The sequence below is a fragment of the Eulemur rufifrons genome, chromosome 19 (assembly GCF_041146395.1).
Source record: "Eulemur rufifrons isolate Redbay chromosome 19, OSU_ERuf_1, whole genome shotgun sequence".
In the NCBI taxonomy this organism is placed as follows: domain Eukaryota; kingdom Metazoa; phylum Chordata; class Mammalia; order Primates; family Lemuridae; genus Eulemur; species Eulemur rufifrons.
Window position 1 is genome coordinate 114,699,819 of NC_091001.1, and position 23,845 is coordinate 114,723,663.

The 23,845-nt window shown below is 52.4% G+C and overlaps 1 protein-coding gene across 5 annotated transcripts in view; it reads left to right on the top strand.

Moving 5' to 3' along the window:
* MYT1L (myelin transcription factor 1 like) overlaps positions 1–23,845 on the top strand; it is a 425,635-nt gene that overhangs the window by 337,448 nt on the left and 64,342 nt on the right. For all 5 annotated transcript variants that reach the window (XM_069495366.1, XM_069495367.1, XM_069495363.1 and 2 more), the window contains 5 exons: positions 2,927–3,061; positions 7,479–7,569; positions 9,126–9,233; positions 14,599–14,813; positions 22,002–22,252. In XM_069495366.1, coding sequence (XP_069351467.1) covers positions 2,927–3,061; positions 7,479–7,569; positions 9,126–9,233; positions 14,599–14,813; positions 22,002–22,252 — 800 coding nt within the window. The remainder of the gene's footprint in view (positions 1–2,926; positions 3,062–7,478; positions 7,570–9,125; positions 9,234–14,598; positions 14,814–22,001; positions 22,253–23,845) is intronic.

Consider the following 23,845-nt stretch of genomic DNA (forward strand, 5'->3'; position numbering starts at 1 on the left):
TTTTTAATTGACTATTTCAGAATCAGACGGGAAGCAAACACTTGCGGAAGAAATAGTGTCTTCTCATGTGATTGCTCAGTTGGACAAGCATATTCTGGGCTTGTTTTAGATGTGGAGCAGTGGGTTTAGGGTGGAGCTGGCGCTGAGCCGTGCGGTGGTGGTGGTGGTGGTGTGCTGCCTACCGCACAGGCTGGGTTGGCTTCGCAGATTCTATTAATACCGTGCAGGGGCTTCTTTGGTTTCTTGGTCCCTTTAAATTCAGCAGCTTTATGCAAATTTTGACTCATTTTATTGTTGTTTTGCTTCGAGAAATAGAATTCAAACCGCTTGTTTCCCTTATGTACATGGCGGGAGGGGAGGGAATGAACAGTGACAAAGAAAGGCGCTCTTCCCTGAAACGGGGAAAGGCTGGCGTGGAGCCCCCAGTGGAAGGCGCTGGTCTCTGTCTCTGGCAGTTGCTCCAGATCCTCCTCCTCTGACCCAAGTTCATCTCCGTTTCCTGTCGGTGTTTCCCACATTGTTTCCGGTTTCTTCCGAAGCTGTCGGTAGTTATGCTCGAAACCAAAGAGATAAGGCCAGCGAGGCCAACAAAGTGGAACAAAGAGATTAAGACTCCCTGTAAGAAAAAGCCAGGTGGCCATGTCTCACCTGCAGGCCAGGGAGAGAGCCCGCCACTGCCGCGTGTCCACGTCTGCTGTTGGACCAAAGATGGAGACAGCATCGGTTCTCTCTTCTGCACAGTCTTCCCAGACTGATTTAAGTTGTCAGTGAGCAGCATTTCCAAAATCTTGAGTTAGTACAAAAGAAGTTAATCAGGAAACTCCTCATCTTCCTTCTGCGCAGTCATCCACTCTCACGGGAGGGACCGGATCAAGCTAAACCCAGCACACATTTTTTGCTACAAGTTGATGCGAGGTGTTTGGCTGAATTGTTTGTCTCTTTGCTTGCTTGGTTATTTTGTATTTGCTTGTACGTTTGCTTTTAAGGTGAACTGGGATTGCAAGTAGCACAAAATCAAGGGGAGGCGGTGGTGAGAGCAGCCCGCACACCCGCCACACGGTTTCACGCATCGAGAGGAGATTATACCCTTGTTGTCTTCCGAAACCTGAAATAGTCTTGAGCCACGTTGTTTTTGTACAAATCAGCACTTAATTTCAGAGCACTTTCAAAATCTGTGAAATAATATAATTTGCTAGGAAATTCTGTGTCCTGAGGAAATAGAGTCACTTAATGATAGATGTTAGTTATAACTTACTCCTTGTTTATCTGTCATGAGCCATTTGTATCTGGCTAAAAATCTCTTATCACCGGTTTATGATTTTAAATAATCAAGGTTTCTTTTGAAACTGTTAACTATGCACTTACTCTTTCATGTTTACGTTAATTAGATTAGACAATACCATGATGAAATTACTGAAAAGACAGTGAAATGCCAGGCTTTTAGTTTGCATGTGCAAGAGAAGCTTCGGTAAGGTAATTAGAAATTGAAGCCACAGCCACATAATTTGGTTCAGAGGTCATGTCGGGTAAATAGTGGTAAGAAGGTAGCTGACAGCGCGTAAAGGGTGTTTCCCTGGTTTGAGAAGCTCCAGCTCAGGAGAGGCGCATTACGTAGAATATAGTGTCGGCATGAAAGAGCAGGGGAGCTTTTCACAGAAACATGGCGCTGCTTACCTAGTTCTGTAAGTCCTTTGTCTGTTTCAGGTTCGCATGAATGACTTAAGAAAGTCTGTGAGAGTTCAGAAATTTTAAACCCGGCTTTTATCTTGAGAAAAGTGAATTCTTAACCAAAAGGAAAACATATTTTCTATTAATTATGATTGGCCTGATTAATAATCAATATAAAAGAATGAAATCCCTAAAGAAAATTGAATCATCGCATTATCCGAACCAGATCATGATAACTGCTACCTATTGGTGATCTGAGCAACTGGTTTTCAAAACTGGCTCAAAGATACAGTGTTTCACACACTTGTGTTTACCATTCAGTCTGAGTGTTACCTTAAAAATACTTCCCGGAGTTATGATAGTGCACATCTAGGAACTGTGGTCAGTTCTGGGTACAGACATAATTTCATTGGCAACATCGTCACATTGCTGGCATCCAGCCTTGGACTTTTGACCAGACCTCTGTGCTCACTGTCCTTCACTGCTGCGGCAGAGCCGCCCGCGGGGCTGCAGAACGCCGCGGCCTCCTGGCGTGGCGCGTGCATGCACAGCGTACTGCGGGCCTCCCGTGGCTCCAAGTGCAAATGGAGAAATCGAACAGATTGCTCCGTGGCTTCTGGAACATTCTTGGTTGCCCGTCACCTCTGGCAGGTGGGACCCCCCCCCCTTCGGTCATTTGCTCACAGTGCCTTCTGAGAGTTCAGATTATTTTCAGAAAAGCTCGCAATTGGTGTGCTAAGAATCATGTTGCTCAACCGCAAGAGAGCAAATTTTAATGTGAGTAGAATTTTGCAGCTTTTGTATATGATTAGAGCACTCAGAAAGAAATTCAGCTAAAGAGTTTTTGAATGAAATTCCACTTTCTGGATGAATTTCACGGAGAAATTGCTGAATGAGAATGGTATAGAGCTGGAGTTGTTCTCTGAGAAGGTCACTGTTCCATCACTGTTTACCTTGATTTCTTTGAGCAACACGGCTTGTCATGTAACACACGGGAAGATAATTAATCAGGAGTCGACATCAGGGATAGGCTTTTTTCTTTCTGTGGGGTAAAAAGTAATTCATGATTACACTGTATAAGGTTGAAAAACTCACCCAGAACCAAAGAACTACCTGAGTGAAAGTCTGATGTCAGAGCCTGTCCCTTGACACCTGCTTTATTTCTTTCTTTAGCAAAGGTCTCTTCAGATTGTTACATAATGGCATTTTTCTTCGACTGGTAAACATTTATTCTTTTGACACCTGTTGTCGCTTTTAGATCCCTCAAGAACAGAAAAGAAAGAGAGCAAGTGTCCAACCCCCGGGTGCGATGGAACCGGCCACGTGACTGGGCTTTACCCCCATCACCGCAGTCTGTCCGGATGCCCGCACAAAGATAGGGTCCCTCCAGAAAGTAAGTCCACGCCTCACACCCCCGCGGGCGTGCAAACACCCATCATCTGTCTCCACCATCCCGCCTTCCCGACGTCATCTCCATCGTACGGCTCAGTGCAACCTCATGTAACCAGTCCCCCCGTCACCTGGAAGGGCAGCTGGCCCAGGAGGGGTGGCCTGTCAGTGGCCCGAGAGGAGACTCCTCCTCCAGCCCCAGTGTCTCTTGGCCCAGGAGAGAAGCGCGCACGCAGCCTCCCCCGTAGCCAAGCCCAGGCAGGCCTGGGTGCCGCCCGAGCGGAGCCTCGCATGCTCTGTGGCCTCAGGCAAGGCGCCTCCCCTCTCTCATGAACCACAGACCCCAGTGTCTCTAGGACATTCTCCCAGCACTGAACTGCTAGCAGCCCCGAGGAAAGGGTCCTTGAGCCATCTCTTGCCCAAATATCTGGACTTCTGTACATTCTCTGAATGAATATTTAGATCTGAAGTTTTGTTGCATTTTTCTTGTAAAGTCGGTTTCTTGTCATAGTTGTCCTGAAATTTCAACACTATAAGATCTTAAAGAGGAGATTCGGATCGGGTGGGGTTTTTATCTTTCACATTCTCATTAATTAATTAGGTTCTGAGAATATGGAATAAATCAATGAAAACAACTCAGAGTTGTCTAGAGCTGAAATGATACACACCTTTTTTGTTTATCCTTCTCTCAGCACACAAAGTAAACCAACTACCTATATACAATTAGAATCGATTGTTCAGAAGAAAGACACATTTTCAGAAGTGAGCGTGGGAGTTTAGAATCCTGATTTTGAGTGCAAAGCATGGAAGGTTTCTCCGCACTGACTCAGTCTCCAGTGGAGAATGCAGTGGCTTGGGAGATGGCAAGATGACCGGCTGATACTTAGAGGAACTTTTGAGGACTATCCCATTGAAATGGGTCACTTTGGAATAACTGAGAGCCCGTTCCACCAGAACCAAGTAGGTTCTTAGTAGTATTTGACACTTAGAAAGGTGCAGCTGAAAGTCTCAGGTGAAATGGTTCTAGAAGCTACTGTGGCTCCAGGTTTTCAAATGGCCACCGCAAATGGTAAAGCCATGTTTCCGCGCCTGTCTGTGCACAAACTTGGCGAGCTGTGGCAGCAGGCAAATCAGGGCGTGTGGCTACAGTCCCGTGTGTTACATGAGCAGGAAGACAGCATGCTGTAACAACAGCTTCCGTGTCCCAGCACACACCTCGTGCCGCGTGCTCAGCGCACACCCCGCAGGCACCAGCCGCTCGGTTTCCCGCGGACCCGCAGGGCGGCGGCCCGGCTATGCAGATGAGGAAAATGAGAAGCACAGACTCCGCCGCCCTTCTGTCCAGGGCAACCCGAGGATGCCCGGAGTGTCGTTAAGCTGATCTGAACAGGCACCAGCTCGCCTCGGTAAACGCCAAGCTAGGGCGCAAAGCTGTCAGCCTGACACCGAGCCTGCTGTCCCCGAAGCCTGGCTGTGACCTTCCAGTCGCAGCCCCAGCGAGCCACGTGGTCCCGGCGTGTGGCGGGCTCTGCGCTTCCTTTTCCTCATCTGCAACACGAGGCCTGAGGATCAAGCTCTAATGTTCTAGGAAGGCAGAGTGTCCTGATGCATTTTTTCTTTAAGACATATTTTGCCTCCAAGGTCAATGATCAGTTCCTTTTTATGGAAGAGAAATTGTGACTTTTCACAGGAAAATTCTAAATGCAGTAGAAACAGGGACCGTGTTCTGACGAGCTGCACATCCAGGGACTTGTCCCCACCGTGGGTGCACGTGGGCGTGCGGCTCGGGCACGGCCTGTACGAGAGCTTTCCGGAGCATCTGCAGGAAGTGTTTCTGAGCACTTGCTCATGCATGATTCTTCACAATACCACAAAACGTAAATTAAAAAATTAAAGGATTCCGTCCACAGAAGGCTGCTTTTTTCTTTCAGTTTTTCTGGGCCAGTTTCCCCTAGTCATGGTTTTTGTCCCGTTGAATCCGGTACAGAGCTCACGGCACAGGCACTGTCAGGACGTCAGCGGGCACCGCCGGCGAGAGGAGGGCCCAGGGACGGCGCGAGCGCAGGCGGCCCGGGACTGCGTGCTGGGCTTCGCAGCAGCTCCAGCCTGCGGGGACCAGGGGTCGCAGGGCTTCCCCGAGGGGGTGTGTCCACCGTCCCACGAGAGAGGGGAGGAGCCCGTGGCGCTCTCTAACGGCTACTGGGAACGTCCACTGTAGAGGTCCCGGGGGGGACAGGGCAGTGGCAGTGGGACGGAAAGGAGGGGACAGATTCAAGAGGCATCTGAGAAACAGACTGGCAGGACACGAAGGCCACTGCACGTGAGAAGCAGGAGAGAGGGGCAGATGGGGACGCCTGCAAGGACCGCAGCCTCAGCCAGTGCAGGGATGACGATGCCGACAGCAGACAGGGGAAACTGAGAGGTGGGCCGCACCTGACGGGAAACCGAGACTCGCAGGCTTGCCGTCTGAACTCTGCGTGCCGCGCGTGTTCCCAGCAGGCGCTCGGAGGGCGGCTCTGGAGACCCCGGAGGTCGGGGGCCGAGGAGCCCACCTGGATGCCGTCCTTCCAGCGGCCTCCGTGGAAACTGAGGACGGGCTGCCCAGAGAGGTGGCGTGGAGCAGGAATGACAGGGCGGCCCAGAGGGGAAGTCCAGCCGCCAGCGTGCGGCCAGGGGAGGCAGAGGAAGGGACGGCGGAGGGAGGTCGGAGAAACAGAAAGGGCTGGGAGGGCGGCACGTAGGAGAGCAGTGCTGGCCCCACGGAGGCGCTAGGTCCCTGGACTTGTTATTTAAATGCTCACTGTCCACACCCAGGAGAGGGTGTGAGAAGAGGAGAGGTGGGCGGAGCTGCACGTGCTGCCCAGGTTTGAGAAATAGGGCTGAGATGGACGGAGTAGAGGCGGGTGTAGACACAGGCTGGCCAGGGATCCCGTCTCCGGTGCGCATGCCCGTGGGGCCGGGAGTCCCACTCTCCCCCAGCAGGTCCACACCGCAGCAAGCATGGCGGGTGCCTGGCATCCCAGGCAGGACTGTGCGTTTGAGAAGTGCAGCGTAAAAGGAAAGAAAGGCGTGTGTCACTGAGAGAGGGACCCCTGCGGAGGGAAGTGTTGTGTGCGGCAGGCACGGGTGCTAGGAAGACAGTAAGCGGGCGAGCGAGTGGCACGGGGAAGTCAGAGCTCTGCGGAAAGGGGCCTGCACAGGTGAGAACGCAGCTGAGGAGCTGCCCGGGGAGGGCGGGGGGCACCTCCTTCTCGAGAGAGGGGAGAAAAGGCAGGCATTGTGCCCAGACTCCCCCAGGAAGGAGGCCCGTGACCCGACTCCAGCCAGGTCCCCACGGCAGTGAGCCAAGGGTTGAGTCATGTTGACCATTTAGTGTGTGGGTTGCTCTGTGCTGAGCGTCAGCCACATTGGAGGACAAGGCAGGAACTGTGAGAGCTGTGAAGGTAACGCCAGAACGGACTCTGTGTGCAAGGAACTGACCAGCGGTACGGATCCCGGGTGTGGACTCGAACAAGACCTGCGCATTTCAGGGGAAAGAAAGACTGTTGTAGAGAAGGAGGAAGATTATGAGAAACGCAGTTATGCAGCGAGTGCAGGCAGACACAGTGCACGTTCACAGGGCCTCAGGGAAGCCGTGCGGCCAGGGACGCTGCCCACGGCTCAGAGGAGCAGGGCGCCTGCTGCGTGGCCGGGGTGCAGGGCAGTTGTCTTGATTCCCCAGCAACTCCACCCCCTCCCCGGAGTGCAGAGCAGTGGAGCCTTGACTGGGGACCCTGGAGAAGAAGGGCTGCGGGCGCCAGGCCCACGTCACTGCTTCGTGGTCTAAACAGCTCTCCCCGCACAGGCCGCGGCCTCCTGGGGCCAAGGAGAGCGTCCAGGCTGCTGCGCCCACTTGTTAACCTCACGTGGGAAACATGCATGGCACTTACGCATTCTATTTTAAGAGTAATAAGTACTTAATTCCTAAAGGAAAAGTCATTATTTAATTTATTTTATTTAAAAATAAGGTTTTGGGTTTTCTATTTACCCATGCCCACCACATGTTCATACTACTGTGTGTTTCCAAAGCCTAGGCATGTTTTACCAATTGCCACCTACGCGCCCTTGCGTGGCTGGTCAGTATCAGTGTCCACATAGAGGAGAGCTGAGGGGGGCCCTTGCTCCTCCCTCCCCCCGGAAAGACTTAGTGGCTGCGTCCGTGGACCCCCGGGCTCCCCGGCCAGCGGCCCTGCCTTGCATGCGGCCAGGGCAGGAGGAGCAGCTCTGGCCCTCCCACGTGTCGTCCTGACCACGCACATCTCCGCCGTCTGTAGGACTGTCTGTCGTGAGCTAACCGCCTTTGTTAAAGTGACTGCGTGTTCGCGTCTCCTGACCACGCCTGTTCTAACGCTGGGCTGTTTTCTCTGCCTCTCCTCGTCAAGTCCTTGCCATGCACGAAAGTGTTCTCAAGTGCCCCACTCCGGGCTGCACGGGGCGAGGGCACGTGAACAGCAACAGGAACTCACACAGAAGGTAAGCCGCGCCTTGCTGCCCTCCCGCTGGGGGACCTCGGGCCCCACCCGCGAGCGCCCCACGCCCCCTCCTGCCAAGGGGCGCCCGGCCCTCAGCCCTGGCTCCCGGGGAGCTCAGCGTGCCATGCGCCGCCAAGCGCTTTGGTCCCTTCCTGTCAAGTGAGAGATGCTTTCCAGCTGTCTCGCCCAGCTTGTGCGGTGGGACGCCACGCTTGGTGCATGTCCACCGTGGGAACCACGCCCATCCCCAGTGACTGGAAGGGATGTGGCAAAGTCCCCGTGACCCTCGGGGCGAGGAAGGGGCTGTCCTGTCCCTGACGCAGGACTGTGCGCTGCACACAGTCCGTCTGTACCATATGTGGCTTCACTTGGCTGCCTTGAAATTCTGCTGAACCCACAGGGCACCCGTCTGCACGTCTTCCAAATACTTGCAGACGCCCGGAGGTTCTGGTCGGGGGCGTTTGGGATGAGAACGTGCCAGATAAATAGACTTTTTTTCCACTCTTGCTGTAAATAAGCATACTCAGAATCACGGTTTTGTTTGTGACAAATTCTAGTTCTCTTTACCTGTTGATAAGCAATATTAAGTTGCTCATAATATTCAGCTCATATCACATATTTTTTCCTCAGTAGCAGAAAAGTGATTCTGCTAAAGTTTTAAAGTTTGTCTTGCAGCCTAGGGGCTCAGCCTCACAAGCTCCTGTAAAATTATATCTAGAAGGAGGAGGCTGCCATAAGTTTCACTGCAATTTTTGCTTGAAATGGTGTGCACTTCGGAGATATTCTGGTGTTTGATCTGCGGCAGGGGAAGTGGTGGATAGGCTGTAAGGTTCATGCTGGGTATTGTTCGCTGTAGCGATTACGTCAGTTCCTTCATCAGACTGCAGCACAGTCCCACGTTTGTGAGGCAGGACGCAGACACGGAGCGAGCGTTGTGCGTGTGTGCAGACGCCCGCAGACACACACAGCAGACACCGTGGCGGCGTGAAGCACAGGCCCGTCTGCCGCCTTCTCCACACAGGCCGAGCCTGGGCCGTGCAGTCCCGAGAGCGCCCAGCTGCCCGCCCTGCTCTGCCCCCTTCCGTGGAGGACAGCGAGGGCGGGGCCGGACGCCTCGGCCGGTCCCCAGCACTCGCAGCCCCGGCTCAGAGCGCCATCTTCTGGGACCCACCAGCCAGTTGCCATTCTTGGGCTTTCTAAAAACTCATCCCACCCAGCTTGTTAATTTCTCATCTCCAGAAATGGTGAACATCCCAGAATGGAATCTGTGCCTACAATGTTAACTAGCTTGTGTCCTCCTGAATGCCCCGAGCTTGGCTGGCTCTTGTTGGAAAGGATCGAGTACACTTGCCCTCAGCCAAGGCAGGAACATGCAAACCAGAAACACGGTCACTCCGCCCCCTCCCGAGTCACCCTGTCAGGCTTGCCCGTAGCAGGTTTGGGAAACTGCTTCCCCACCCAGGTCCCCCCACGAGAGGGTCTCCTGTGCTCAGGGGGGATCAGTGTGTGTGAAGCCGTCTGGGACGAGACCACTAAACCCCGTTTCTGTAATTGCAGCCTTTCTGGATGTCCCATTGCTGCAGCAGAGAAACTGGCAAAGGCCCAGGAAAAACACCAGAGCTGTGACGTGTCCAAGTCTAACCAGGCCTCGGACCGAGTCCTAAGGTACCCACACAGGAGCGCGTCACCTCAGCAGAGTCACCCACAGCCCATGCCCCCCACAGAGGCGGAAGCTCTCGCTCAGCACCAGGGACAGGGACGGGGGTGGCTGTGCCGGTCAGGCCCTGCCCCACCCCCACGCCGCGGCGAGGCTGCGCAGGGCCGGGTGGCTTCCCCCGCCTGTCCCTGGTGACCCACTGTGACTATTCAAATGGAAAATTGGAGGAAATCATTTCTGGTTTTCTTTCTGGCCCTGGTAGTTCATGATTCTATGACTGCTGGACGGAAGGGAAGCTTTGAAAGTTAGTGAGATGCCCAAGTAATTTCATCTCAGTTTGGAGGAGAGGGCGCAGCCCAGCCCACAGGGCAGTGTCGTGTTTGTGGAGGCGTAAGACGGGCACCACCTCGCCTGAGGAAGCCCTGCGCACCAAAGCCGTGCAGCTGTCCCCTCCGCTTGTCCTCAGGCGCCCTGAGGCGTGGCTGGAAGTGGGCACGACCCCTCCGTTCCACAAGCGGGGAAACCCCAGTGCGCGGAGGTCAAGGGGTCACCCGACATCACTCAGTCCCTGGGTGTCACCCAGGAAAGGCCGCGCAGGTCGTCCGGGGAAGGCGCTGTCAGGTGTGGGGCGGGGGCCGACCCACATGCCCAGGACCCTCGTGTGCCCCTTGCATGTTTGCGTGTCCCTTCAGACCCTCGCCCCGTGAACACTGCGACAGCGTCACCTGCTCTGACTTCTCGCTGGGTGCCATGCGGGAAACACGCCCGCTTGTCTCCATGTAACGTCCTCACTGTCCCTCGGCAGCTGCGAGGGCTCGGCCGTGGGGACGAGGCTCGGGCTCGGGGCCACGCAGGCCGCTTCAGCTTTTACTCCCGGAGAGAGAGTGACGGGAAGCGCGTTTTCACATACAGAGCATTTCGCTTCTGTAAATGATCTGTTTGCGATAAGTCACTTGAAAAAAACCACTAGGCAAGCGAAGTGAATATCTTTTTGGTTCTTGTGTATCATTTCAAAATGTCCTTAAAGGATTTGACCACAGTGATTAAACTCCCTTTCTTCCTCAATAGAAAAGTTAACATTTTTACAGAAAATTAGAAATATTTAATTAAGCAAAACTAAGGAAATAAAAACCATACACTATTCTACCATTTAGAGATAATCCCTCCATAAATTTTGGCATATGTACTTCTAGAGATTTCTACGTGTGGGTGTTAAGACCAATCTAAAACACTCCCAGTGCGCCTGTCTGACAATTTCCCCTGCAGTGCGACCCGCCCATCCTCCAGGTGACACCCCAAATGCTAACGCCCTGTAGGACTCCCCTTCCCTCCCCCAGCCCATGGGTGGTGATCGGCAGAATGAGAGCCACCCCCACCACACACGCAAATCAACCCTCAGGGCTGTGTAATTCAAGGAGAGATGGTTATTAATCAAAGGAAACTTTGAGAATGGTAGGGAGAAGTTTGTTGCTGAGGGCTTTTTTTAATTTTTCTCTGTCTACTCTGGCCAGACTCTGAAAAGCTGGGGGAAGCCGTGAGCCCTAGCGGAGGTCACCAGGAGACGGCGCTGCCCACGCAAGCGCAGCTGTGCCTCCAGCGCTCGGTCCCCGGCCTGGATTTCAGGGAGAGCCTCACTGGCAGCTTGAGACCGGCCAGACACGCGTGTCACTGCAAATCTCACGGTGTCCACACACAGGCTGCCACTCTGATATCCATCCAGGCCGAAAGCACCCGCCTTCCACCTTGTGTCTGGGCTTCAGAGCCGGGATCCTGTCTTGAGTTGGTGCAGGGGAAGCTGCACAAATGCCAGCCAGACGGCAGAGTGTGGAGCAGGCGCGGTGCACGTGCCAGCGATCCCTTCACGCGCCTCTGGCTGGCGTGGGAGCCAGGGCAGGCCAGGCCCTTCCCAGAAGGAAACAGACCCACTCCCGCCGTGGAGGGGTCAGGACAGGACGGGCAAAGGCCACTGACGGGCCAGCAGCTCCCGGCTCTGTAAGGAGGCGCTCCGCTGCCGGGCTGGGGCACCGGCCCTGCCCCCGGGGCTCGGGCAGGCTGGCCAACTCCCAGGGCCGCCTGTGTGCCAGGCTGTGTGCTCTCGTCCCACGGGGTCTCCTCGCAGGGGTGCTCATTGGAAGGGGTAAGGGAAGACACCGGAAGGAAGAAAGAGAAAAAATGTAAACCTTAAACCTACAATCATTTCATTCTTAATAGTTACTGCAAAAAAAAAAAAAAAAGTCTTTAAGTAAATTGTCCAGCAAGAACCTGAGACTTACGTACCTGCTTCCAGCCTTGTAACCTCATCTCCAGCAGCCTGCGCACCCCCGTGGGCTGTGGGTGTGCACCCCCGCGGGCTGAAGCCTCCGTCACCCACCCGTCCTCTGACCTGGCCCTGATCTTTCCGGACTTGGGGATTATGCTCCTCCCAAGCCCAGACCCCGCAGCTGTGCCCACCAGGTGGGCAAATGGCCAGTCCAACGGCCTGGTCCACGCCGCTCCCTGCAGGTGGTCTGAGCTGTCCGGCCCCCCGGCCTCAGACGCCAGTTCCTTCCTGGAGGCTTTTCTCACTCCACCCTGGGTCTTACCCTTAAGGATTTATCTATTCTGCAAAACCCACTTCAAACCTTACCGTCGCCAAACTTAGATAATCCCAGTGCCTGAAGGGACCTCTCTTCTCCAAAATTCCCCCAGCACTTAGACCTTTAAAATATTATCACATCCCAGGTGATCTTTGCAAGAAAAACCTTAAGTTTTATTCATTTATGTTCCTTCATATTGCTTGGTCAAATGCTCAAAAATCATAGACAAATCAATCAATCGTTACATTATTTTGTTGGTTTGACAAGAAATAAATAAGCTAAATTAATCAAATTAAAATAAATATGTTGGTGATTTGGTAAATAAATTGAATATTTAACCATTACTATGTCATTATAAAGGTGGCATAGATATGTTATTAAGCAACATAAAAACTCATTTTCTTTTTTTAAATCAAAACTTTGTAACTGCCCCAAAACAAATATAAATTTTTGAAATAACCAGAGAAGAAATAGATTATGTACATGATACATATTAAGTCACAATGGATAATAGCAAAAAAATCTAAAAGTTGGAAAATAAATAGTATGATATTCCTTAATTTCTCTATCATGCAGCTATTAAGAACTGTTTTTAAAGCCTACACAACAAAAAGGAAAATTAATGCCATATAAAATATAAGGTTCTAACTATTTAAATAAATATAAGATACATTAAATTGACCTGAAAAAAAATATATGCCAAAACCTTAACAGTTATCGTCTCTGGAAGAATTATAGGTGATTTTTTTCATGCTTTTTTGGTATCTTTAAATATTTTTTCAATGACTCATATAAAAGCAAAACATCCTCATCAAAAGTAAAACAATAGTTTTAATTTTTTTATTCCTAAGACAAGTATAGATGATTTTTTGTGTACTAATATGAATAACCTTTAGACAGAGAGGACTCAAGAAAAAATATGTGTATTCAGGCACACAAACGATACCTGTGGAAAATAGGAAAAGGAAAAATGAAACCTCTGGGATTCCCACCCACAGGGAGAACCAGTCAGGATGTCATTTGCGCAGCTGTGTCGACGAGTGTTCTGTGACATGACGCATGTTCGTTCCTGCCATGTCACAGTTTCAAGGGCTGCTAGAATGTCACACGTGTGCTTGAGGGACAGGCAGTGTTTGCACATCTGATACTAAAAATCAAAAAATAGAATCTTACTCAAAAATGATCATCCTTCATAAATTGACTGTGAGCCTTTCTTACTAAGCATCACTCTTCATTAGGTTGTTATTTTGAATCCATTTTACATAATTTAGAAAAACAAAGAATCATCAGGAATCTCTCCACCCTTAAAATTCAGTAATTTGTGATGGTGTGCAAACACGATGCTCTTGTGAAAATGTCTGTCAGTACTTTCGTAGGTATTTCACCTTGAGAAATACGCAAAGAAGGCTGACTATACTGTAGGATTCCATGGTTCAATATGCATCTGTCTCTGGCCTGCAGGACGGCTGGCCTCAGCTCTTCAGAGCTGTCCAGGCTGCGGAGCCCGGGCAGGACGGGGGCTCGGAGGGTCAGACGGCCGCGCAGGCAGGTGCAGGGCGGGCTCCCAGTGCGGCTCCGGCAGGAAAAGCATCAGTGGAGACACTGGTCACATCCAAATAAAGTCAATAGCTTAACCTATAATATTTTACTAAGATGGTAAAATGAGCAGAAGTCGGTGAGAGGCTATATGAGGAAGCTCTTACAACTTCTTTGTAAGTCTAAAATTATTTCAAATAAGTCTAAAAATCCCACTTAGGAGATAGATAAATGAATAGATGCACAGACATACACACACACAAAACAAGATAAAAATTCAATAAATGAATAATAATTGAGTATCCCTCCATTTAAATACATTGTTCCAAAAACTAAGGAAAAAAATTACTATTAAGGAAAAATACTGAAGTAGGCTAGGCACAGTGGCTCACACCTACAATCCTAGCACTTTGGGAGTCTGAGGCAAGAGGATCGCTTGAGGCCAGGAGTTCAAGGCCAGGTTGGGCAACATAGTGAGACCCTGTCTCTACAAAAAATAGAAAAATTAGCCAGACATGGTGATGTGCACTTGTAGTTCTAGCTCCTCGGGAGGCTGAGACAGGAGGATCGCTTGAGCCCAAGAGTTTGAGGCTGCTGTGAGCTATGATTGCACCACTGCACTCCAGCCTGGGCGACAGAGCAAGACACTGTCTCTCAAAAAGAGAAAGAGAGAGAAAGGAAGGAAGGAGAGAAAGAGAGAGAAAGAGGGAGGGAGGGAAAGAGGGAGGGAGGGAGGAAGGAAGGAAGGAAATGCTAATATTTGACAACATATATTCTACGTGTGCCATCGTATTGTCCATCAGATAAATTTTGATCAGTTTTGTCTCCGTCTGTGTCCCTAAGAGTACAGCTTTATTTCCTCCCATTTTTAAGGAGAAATTTCTTACCAGCTCGTGTCCCTCTAGCCTCCTAGTCTTTGCAGCTGCCGCAGGGACAATGCGTCAGTGTGAGGGTCCCCCTACCCTCATCGCTCATGTCTTCGTCACACCTACCCCACCTCCTAACTGAGAAAAGAAGAAAATTTTAAATACTTTATTTCTTGCTCTCTTTTATTGCCAAGGTTGACTTTTGGGCAGATAGCTTATTTGGTGCTAAATAATTAAAACACATTTTGTATTTCCTCAGGAGTCAAATAGTGATTTTAGTGAAAGTTTCCGATTCCTTGACACATGTAAGAAACATGTCCCGGCTGTAGCGTGAAGCGTGTCGTGTCAGAGCCGCAGCAAAGCGAGCTGTTGTCTGTCCTCTCCTTCACTTCCAGGCCCATGTGCTTCGTAAAGCAGCTGGAGATCCCTCAGTACGGCTACAGAAACAATGTCCCCACAACCACGCCGCGCTCCAACCTGGCCAAGGAGCTCGAGAAATATTCCAAGACCTCGTTTGAATACAGCAGCTACGACAACCATACTTATGGCAAGCGAGCCATAGCTCCCAAGGTGCAAACCAGGGATATGTCCCCCAAAGGATATGACGATGGTAGGAGGTGCACACTCTTATACATGAGAGACACGTTGCCATTGCTGATGTTGTTGTTGTGTATATCGATGTCCTGCAAGTCAGTCGAGCACTGTGGTGGTGGAGGGGTCCCCAGGGAAGGGTCGCTCACAGCACGGCCCGGGAGCTGACAGCCCTGGGTCACACGGTGTAGGTGAACAGAACCCTGTGGGGCGGAGGGGCGGCTGTCCCCTGGTGCACTCTGGCTGCACGTGGAATGCAGGGAGGAGCCACGGCTCCTTGTGTTTCATGGTGTCGTAAGCCAGTGGCCTTGTCTTAATCTACTCCTCCTAAGTGGACGGCCTGGCGGCCGCCGCACAAACAAACCCATAGCGCGACCTCCCAGGCTGCGCCCAGACCCAGAGTCAGAGTCCCAGGCCCCCGCCGGGCAAGGACAGCGCAGGCTGACAGACATCCACGGACCTCGTGTCTGTGCCCTCAGGGGGCGGCGGGAGTGGGGAGGAAGGGGCAGGTTGGGTGCCACCGCCCGCCGTGACCGGACTGTGTCACCCGCTGCATTTATGCCACATGGTATCTACCCACCAGGCAGAACTGAGGGGACAAAAATGCTGCATGCTTCAGGGGAAGGGGGCCGTGTGTGTTGCATTAATGCTCATCTGAACTGTGCTAATGGTGTGAACTAGTTACCCGTTCACTACAGAGCTAATTCGGTGAATAGTTTGTCGTTAGAGGAGAAGACTGTATTTCTTGCATTTTTACTTACTTATCTAACCATGTATCTGCTTTAAATTCCAGGATATATAGACATAGTTGCCAAATTTTACCAGGTGGGACTCAGGGTGACATAGTCTGATGATTTACAAGTGTGGTCATGGTCCTCTCCGGCACCGAGAAGGAGATAGGGTTTTAAAGACTTTTGAGCTCCTCTTTGAAAAAGATATTTAATTAACATCACAGTCCACACATGCGCGCGCGCGCACACACACACACACACACAATATTTGAATTAAAGGCTTGGAAGGTTTAGAAACCTTTTCTTACAATGCAGTAGGAGGTGCTGCACATCTTTCTGAGCTGTGAGCTGTGTTATTTCTTGCCTTAGTAATAATTTATTTGTAAAGTGAGTGCAATGTAATATTTCTTTGATATATCATATATTGACTGTCCTCGTGTATCAATTCTTAATATTCAGAAACATAGACATAAGTGGAAAAAAAGGAGTGGCTGTAGGGTATAACAAAAATAATTATTTTAGTCTTTTTTATCTTGTAATAATTACTTGCAAATTTTAGGTTTTTGTTGTAATTTCATTCATTCAATTTCAAATGAAGGATCAAAAGAAGTTAAGATCACATAATGGCAGATTCTGTTTATATTTCCAATTCATTGATGTTTTGCAGTGATTTAATTAATTCTTTCATCAGGTATTTATTTTTATGCTTTTTTTTTTTTTCTTCTTTTTTTTTTTTTTTTGCTGTTGAACAACAGCACTTATTGTGGCCGTATTGTCACGGTTGGACTCCAGCCTTAGGACAAAAGGGGACTCCTGGGTTAAGCCATGACCAGCATGGCGGGCTCCCACGGTCGCAGTGCCGTGAGTGGACCCGAGGTCGTCTGCGTGGGTCTGTTCTCAGCGTCCGCGCTCACCAGCCACGTGAGCCGGAGCCACGTACCTCCCCCCGGCACCAGTTTCCTCCAGTAGAGCTTTGCGGACCCCTGGGGCCGCCACGCAGGTCAGCTGGGGTGAGATGGTGCCTGTGGACCTGGGCGCACTGTGCCAGCTGTAGGCAGTGCACAGACATGTGTTCGTTATTGGCATCAATTGGTTATTGGCATCAATTGGTTATTGGCATCAATTGGTTATTGGCATCAATTGGTTATTGGCATCAAAAATGCCCAGGCACAGCCCCCATTGCTGGAAACCAGGGCTGAGCCCAGCCTCTCGGGTGACTGCTGGAGAGCAAGAGCCTGCTGAGCGTGCAGGGAGAGCTTAGGGTCACAGCTTCAGGAAAACGGATATGCGGCCTTTTACCGCCGTTCACTGAGAAAACAGACTGACTCTTTCTATTCCACTAGATTCACCTGACAGATTTTACGAACGGCCCGTAACGGGCCCACTAGGACAAGACTGGCTGGGTCGGGATGGCGGTGGGAGTGGTCTGAGGGGCCCTCCTGTACCTGGGCACCAGGTGCAGGTACTGAGGATGGGGGACTGTGGTCTGCAGTTACCTCCAAAGTGTCCTGGCCGAGACCCACTCCAGGTGCAGGGAGAGTTGAATCCTTGCTCCTAAAAGGCCGGGAGTAGCCTGCGGTAGAGGAGAGGAGTGTCATTTTCAGGGAACGGGCTCGGAATGGACAGAAGGGAAGTACCATCCTTCTCCCCAGGCTTGTGGTGTCGTCCCGTGAACCACACCATCTGGGATCAGAAACACCTGCACCTTGCAGAGACAGCAGGCCAGGTGCTGGCCGCCACCCTCCGTCCCTGCCCACCTGCCTGCCTGTCTCTCTTCCTATCTGCCACCAAGCTATTCTTTCCCTTGGCATAATAAGTTTCAAGGAAAAGATTGCAAATAAATACAAGACCCTGAAGCCCCTTCTGATGTGAGAAGCAAGGAGTCCCTTCTGCCCACAGGAATTGGCGGGAACTTTACCAAAGAGGCAAATTTTAAACTAGATAATGAAGTGTGAGTGGAAAATGTGGAGGCAGGAAGCTTGTGGGCTGTGAGGGTGGCCAGGGGCTGGAGGCTGGACGGGACAGTTTCGGGGCCACTGAGCGAGGGGCCTGTCCCCAGGAGGAGGTGGGCAGAGAGGCCCTCGCCCACCTGGGTCTGGGCCCTGCCCTCTCCAGAAGCTCCAAGCCGCTCCTGCTCCTGCCTGCTTTGTATGCAGAGCTAATAGCAGCTTTTACACTTTTAAATAGGTGGAAAAAAACAAAAGAAGGAGAATATTTTGTGACAGGTAAAACTGTGAAATCAGGCAAGTGTGAAGTGCTGCTGGGCCTGGCCGAGCTCCCGCAGGACAGGGCAGAGCTGAGTGGTGGAGACACACAGCACCCCGTCCCCTGAGCCTGAGGTAGTGACTCTGGGGCTGAGACGGGTCTGTGTCCGCTTGGCCCCAGGCACTGTGTCCCAGCCGTGGGGCTGTTCACCCGTTGTGCTCCCAGCCCTGATGGGCCTCCTGCCATCTGCTGCTGGCTATTCCCGACTCGCAAATTCTCTGGTGCTTGAAGCTCCGGGCCACCCTGGACCTTCCTCTTTTGCCCCCCGGAAGGCCCTGGGGTGCACGGCTGCCCAGCCTCCCTGGCAGAGCACCTCCCCCCGTCTCCAAGGGCCACGCCAGCACCCGCAGCTGGCCCCACCGGGCCCTTGGGGGCTGCAGCCAGGGCCACCTTCCCTCTGCGCTGCAGGCGCCCGGCGGCAGGAGGCCTGGGCCCCAGCTGGGCCAGACGTGGGGCAGGGTGCCCTCGCGGGGACTCCCTGATCCCACCTGCTGAGGTCAAGTTCAAATCCTCTGTCCTCGCAGAGATCGTCGCACAGGATACCTCACGAGAAAGCTCCTTTTCCCGTTGGAGCTTCTGCATCCGTAGTCCCGTTTGCCCTTGGACGCAGGTTACGGTGCGAGGGGTCAGGCCTGCAGGCCACCAGGTCCCAGCCCCGGGGGACACGGACATCTTGGATTACATCCTTTGTTGTCAGTTTCCATGGAAATCAATGATTTTAAGAACATATTTATCTATTCCCTACAGGAAAAGGCGAATTCATAAGGAAATGGGCATTTCTAGGAGAATAAGACACGCACAGTTAATAAGAATTTCACAAGCAAAGCAGGCGAACAAACAGTTCCTGGGTGGAAGTTTTGTTCTTTTTGGTTTGAGTTGGGTTTTTTAGATTTTAATTTATGTATACAGCCGTATTTAATAACTAGAAATCCTGTCTACTTCTCCTTCCTGCACTAGAGGAGCTGGAATACCTGACGGCTGTTTCCCAGGGCGGGCTGGGGTCCCGCCGGCTGCCATGCCGTCAGCCGTGACCGCAGCACTAGAGCAAAAGCCACTGTGTTAAATATTTCTCCTGACACACAGTGACACTCTGGGCCCTGGAAGAATTAACAAATTCTTGTCTGCTGTTGATTGAAAACAGCTTTGTTTGCCAAAAGAAAAAGAAAGTGCATTTTGTGGCTTTGAAACTGCTCTTGTCTGACAGGTGCGGGCGAGGACGGGGCGGCGGGACTGGCGTCCACAGCCGCAGCACCTGGTGCCAGCGCAGTGGCCCAGCAATGGGTGTGGCCCCAGGGACACTGGCATTGCTGCTTTGCTGACTTCTCACAAATAGGAGATAATTATTATGACTAAAGACTTTCTTTTCCTGAATCATTTAAAGTATAGATACTCTTATTTCATTTTGATTAAAACAAAAATGACAGCTTACATTTAGGAAGAGGATACTTAAGAGAGTAGATGCCGTCCCAGTAGCTCGTTGGAGTGCCGAGAGGTGACAGGCCATCAGGAGATTATTGACAGCCCAGTCACCAACTGAACTGTCCTGTCCACTTGCCTCGTCCAGACGTAGCTTCTTACGGTCTAAGTGTTTGAGGAAGTAGATGCATCATCGTGTCTATGTTTTAGAACTTCAAGATAATGTAAAGTGATTAGAGTAAGGTAAGAGAAAGAAATGCAGAGATTCGTTTGAGCTAAGGATCGTGTAAGTGAAGTGTGGTCACAGCGAGGTAGCGTTTCTGAGCAGATGAAATGCTGGCCCAGCCCGGGTGGCCTGCGTCCTTGACGGCAGGGACACTTCCCCCTGCGCCCTCCCTCTGGGCCACAGGCAGCCTCAGCCTCCACGTCCGTGCAGTGCGTGTGTGGCGGCGTCTCACAGGAGGGGCCCCGTGCCTTCACGGCAGGGAACCCCGTGAGCGGCGGTCACGGCAGGCGCAGCGCACGGCGGGGGCACCCGACCTCCCAGCAGGGGCGCCCGGCCTCCCAGCAGGGGCGGGGGCTCGCGCCGGGTCCCTGCTGCCCGGCTCTGACCACCCGTGTTGGCCGCAGTTTGTTGCATAGGCTCATCTTGCTCCTTTTCCTTGTTTTTTAGAAATTGAAATATATTCATTTCAAAACAAACCTGTTATATTTTATTTATGTGGGCCGCTTTTGTTCTGAACCGGTGGCCAGACTTCCGCAGCGAGAAAGGAGGGCCCCTCATAAGTATTGTTTCGTTTCTCCTACAATTTTTGTACTCCTGGTTTTTTCTAACAAAATTGTAAATGATGTAAAATTAAGACCTTTGGTCCAAATCCAGAGTACCACAAACTGTGAACTAGCAGCCACTCCGCGTGGCCGTGGTGCCCGCTGGAGGTCCTGCCCTGGCCCCCGGGGGGCCCCTCTCAGTGGCCCGGCCTGGTCTGTGCTCAGCCTCAGCCACTGCCCACCCGGCACTGTGCTGCCACTTAGATAAGGGCCTGGAGCACAGGCTGAGGGACACTGTGACAGCTGTGCCCCCCCAGGTGTGGACTCTTCTGCGTGGCCTCGCTGGTTCGGGTCAGCGCTGTAGAAGTAATGTTATCTACCAGTCGCTGCTGCACTTCACGGATTCTGCGTGTGGGGATTTGAGCCTCTCGCCCACACAAGGGAAGCTGGGGACAAAACGGTCACTTGCTTGTGTGGCTTGTTCTGTAGCTTTGGGCAGGAGAGCGCGCGGCCAGCCCCTGTCCTGGGCTCTGGCCGTCACTGCTTTCCAAGTGTCACCAACAACGTTACTCTTCCTCAGTGTCCTGAGAACACAGGCTTCAGTCCAAATTCGACATTATCCATGATGACTGTGTAATTCTGTTTCTCCTTTGTATCTAAATCCAGAGTTTGGGGATAGTTTCTTAGTGTGGCTCATAGTGACCCTGTTAGCTATGTGAGAAGGTCCTTTGTTGAGTTTTGTTTTCTTCTTCCTCTTTGGGAGGAAGTCGCTGAGGATGTCAGGATCCAGTACGGAGCTGCTCATGATGGTGTCGAAGGCACCCGGGGGCAGTGGCCACCTGCAGCTTCCGTCAAGATCCCCAGGCTGGGCTTTGCCAGTTAGGACCAGTGGCCCAAAGCGCAAGGTTCATCTTCGGCCCATCGCCAAGCTCTCCGGGGCTGGCCTCACGCCGTCCGCCGGGAGCAGGCCGAGCTTGCTTTGGAGCAAAGGCATTAATGAAAAGAGGGGCGTAGGCCCCTGGGAGAGAGCTGTGTGCGGGGTCTTTCAGACCCTCCGGTTCCCCGCTAAGTGAGCCGGCACCTCGCTGGGTGAGCATCCCATGACAGTCGCTGGCAGGGATGATGTTAGTAGAAATTAGTGCATCTTAGTAAATCACAGATTCAAACATGTTCTCACACGTGCCCTAAAGGAGGTTTTTAAGCAGCTGTTGGCAGATAATCCCTGCCTCTGCGTCTGGCTGTCAGTGAGGATGGTTGTTCAGGAAGGATCACTGAGCCACCGGAGTCCCCTAGGCAGAGCTCCTGGATGCAGGACAGTAGAGAGGCTATTAGTGTAAAGCAGGGGTGTCACCGCGTGTGGCATGTGCCGGTGTGTCTTCGTGCCACTGCGCCGCCACACTGAGGTGTCCTGACGCTTATCCTGGGCTCGTCTGTGTCCACAGGTGTGAGCGACTCTCTCCTTTAGCTCCAGGCCTGTGTTAGAATTCCAAGAATTACAGAGTAAGGGTATTTGAGTCACACTGTCCCATCTGCATGCCCAGCCAGAAAGCATAGTCCCCATGGCCCAGCAGGTGGCCCCCAGGGCCCCTTGAATCCGGGTCACCTGCACACAGGGTCTCAGCTCCAACTGACTGCCACAGCCCCCCAGGCTGGAGGGGGCGGTCCCCTGCCAGATGAACGCTCTGCGGCCGCCATCCGTCCGCGAAGGCGCTGACGGACAAGCGTGGGGCGGGGCCGGACCCGCTGGCCCCAGGCACCTGCCCGCAGCCGGTGGCCGCCGTCCCGGACAGGCGCCTGCCTTCCGAGGGCCCAGGTCACCGGCGCTGCCTCAAGAGCGGGGCGGATCCTGCCCCAGGGTCAGCCCGGTTCTCTGCTCCTTCAAACATATACAGTGCTTAAAAATTAAAAAGTAAATTTTAAAAAGCGGGAGTGGGGAGGGAAGGAAACGGAGCCAGAGGTTGGCTTTCTTCCTGCTGCAGCGCGGCCGCGGCGCTGCCCACGCGCTGAGCCCGTCCCTGTCTCCCCAGCGAAGCGGTACTGCAAGGACGCCAGCCCCAGCGGCAGCACCACCAGCAGCTACGCGCCCAGCAGCTCCAGCAACCTGAGCTGCGGCGGCGGCAGCAGCGCCAGCAGCACCTGCAGCAAGAGCAGCTTCGACTACACGCACGACGTGGAGGCGGCCCACATGGCGGCCACGGCCATCCTCAACCTGTCCACGCGCTGCCGCGAGATGCCGCAGAACCTGTCCACCAAGCCGCAGGACCTGTGCGCCGCGCGGGTACGCGGGCCCCTGGCGGGGCTGGGGCTGCGGGGGCGCTGGGGGCGGCAGGTGCCCGCGTCCCCGTGACGGCAGCCTGCGCGGGACCCCTGTCCAAGGAGGGCTCCCGGCTGGGTCGGGATTAATGCGCGCACACGGACCCTGCTCTGCGGGTCACAGATCGAATCTTGACTCTAAAGGACACTTGGTGAGAACACGGAGCTGAGGAGCCGTATGCCTTAAAACCCAAGCACAGGAAGGTCTGCTGGCACCGCTGTCAGGCAGAACTGGGGACTGTCCCCAGGAAGGACGGTCTGCTAGCCCACTGTCGAGTGGAACTCAGGACTGTCGCTGAGCCCCACTGCGGGGGACTGCCCGCCGCCTTCCTACTTGCAGGACGTGCAGGCCGCCCACGTCTGGCCCCGCAGCGCCCGTTAGTCCAAAGGGTCCGTAGATGCCACAGTGCTGTGCAGTGTTTATGGAGATTTTCTGGGTTTTCTTTTCTTTTTTTTTATTCAGGATATTATGGGGGTGCAGACATTTTGGTTACATGAAATGCATTTGCCTCGCTCAAGCCAGGGCCACAAGCGTTTCCCTCCCCCCATACAGTGCACCCCGTCTTTATTAGCTGTGGGTTTACCCACCCTCCACCCCTTCCCCCTACCCCCCTCCTGTCCGGCACCCAGTGAGTGTTACTCCCACCTGAGCACCTTAGTGTGGATCAGTTAGTGCCAGTTTGATGGCCAGTACGTGTGGTGCGTGTTTTCCCACCCTTGTGAAACCGCACTTCACAGGATGGGCTCAGTGTCTATCTGGGGCAATGTAAACAGTGCCAGATCCGGAGAGAGCTGCCTCCCCGGGGCCACTAGGCGGCCAGAGAGAACCAGGCGGTGCCGGGGAGCGGCCGTTGTGTTCTCAGAGGAGCCGCTGGGCAGCCTGCCCACCTCTCTCCAGACAGACACAGGCCCTCTCCTCACCTGACGCTGCTCCGCCCTGCACCTGAGCTCACCACCCTGACAGTAGTTGTTATAAACAATTGTAATTTGTAAGAATGGAGCAAGGTCAGTAATCTTACGTTTTGCAAATGCTTTCTCGTCTATTGATATTTTTATTCCTAGATATTGGGGAAGTGTCAGGGCATGCAGTTTTCGTGGCGATCGGGCTGCAGAAATGTGAGGCTAGCACGGAGGAGATTCCGTGGCAAGAAACGAGACAGAAACCTCTTCCAGTTTTTTTTTTTTTTTTCACTTTCTTAAAATTATAGTAAGACTGAGAGAATCAATCCAACATTATGAATCCTAAATTAGTATCAAAGCTTCAAATCTCGACTACACTTTGACAAAGAGAGTTCAGGCAGAATAATGCCGTGCTATTTATCGAGGTTCCAGCTGCAAGGATGGGGTCTCATTCCAAGCGTCTTACACACATGTATGCGCACATACATACACACACATTTTTGATCTCTTAGGTATTTGACCTGGAAAGAAATTGAAGTTAATCACTTTTTTGAATTTTCTTTTGGCCAGGCTCATTTCTAAGAGCACAGATGTAACAGGAAAAAAAGGCGAGAGAGAGAGAGAAAGAGAGAGAGACAGAGACAGGGGGCAGAGGGAA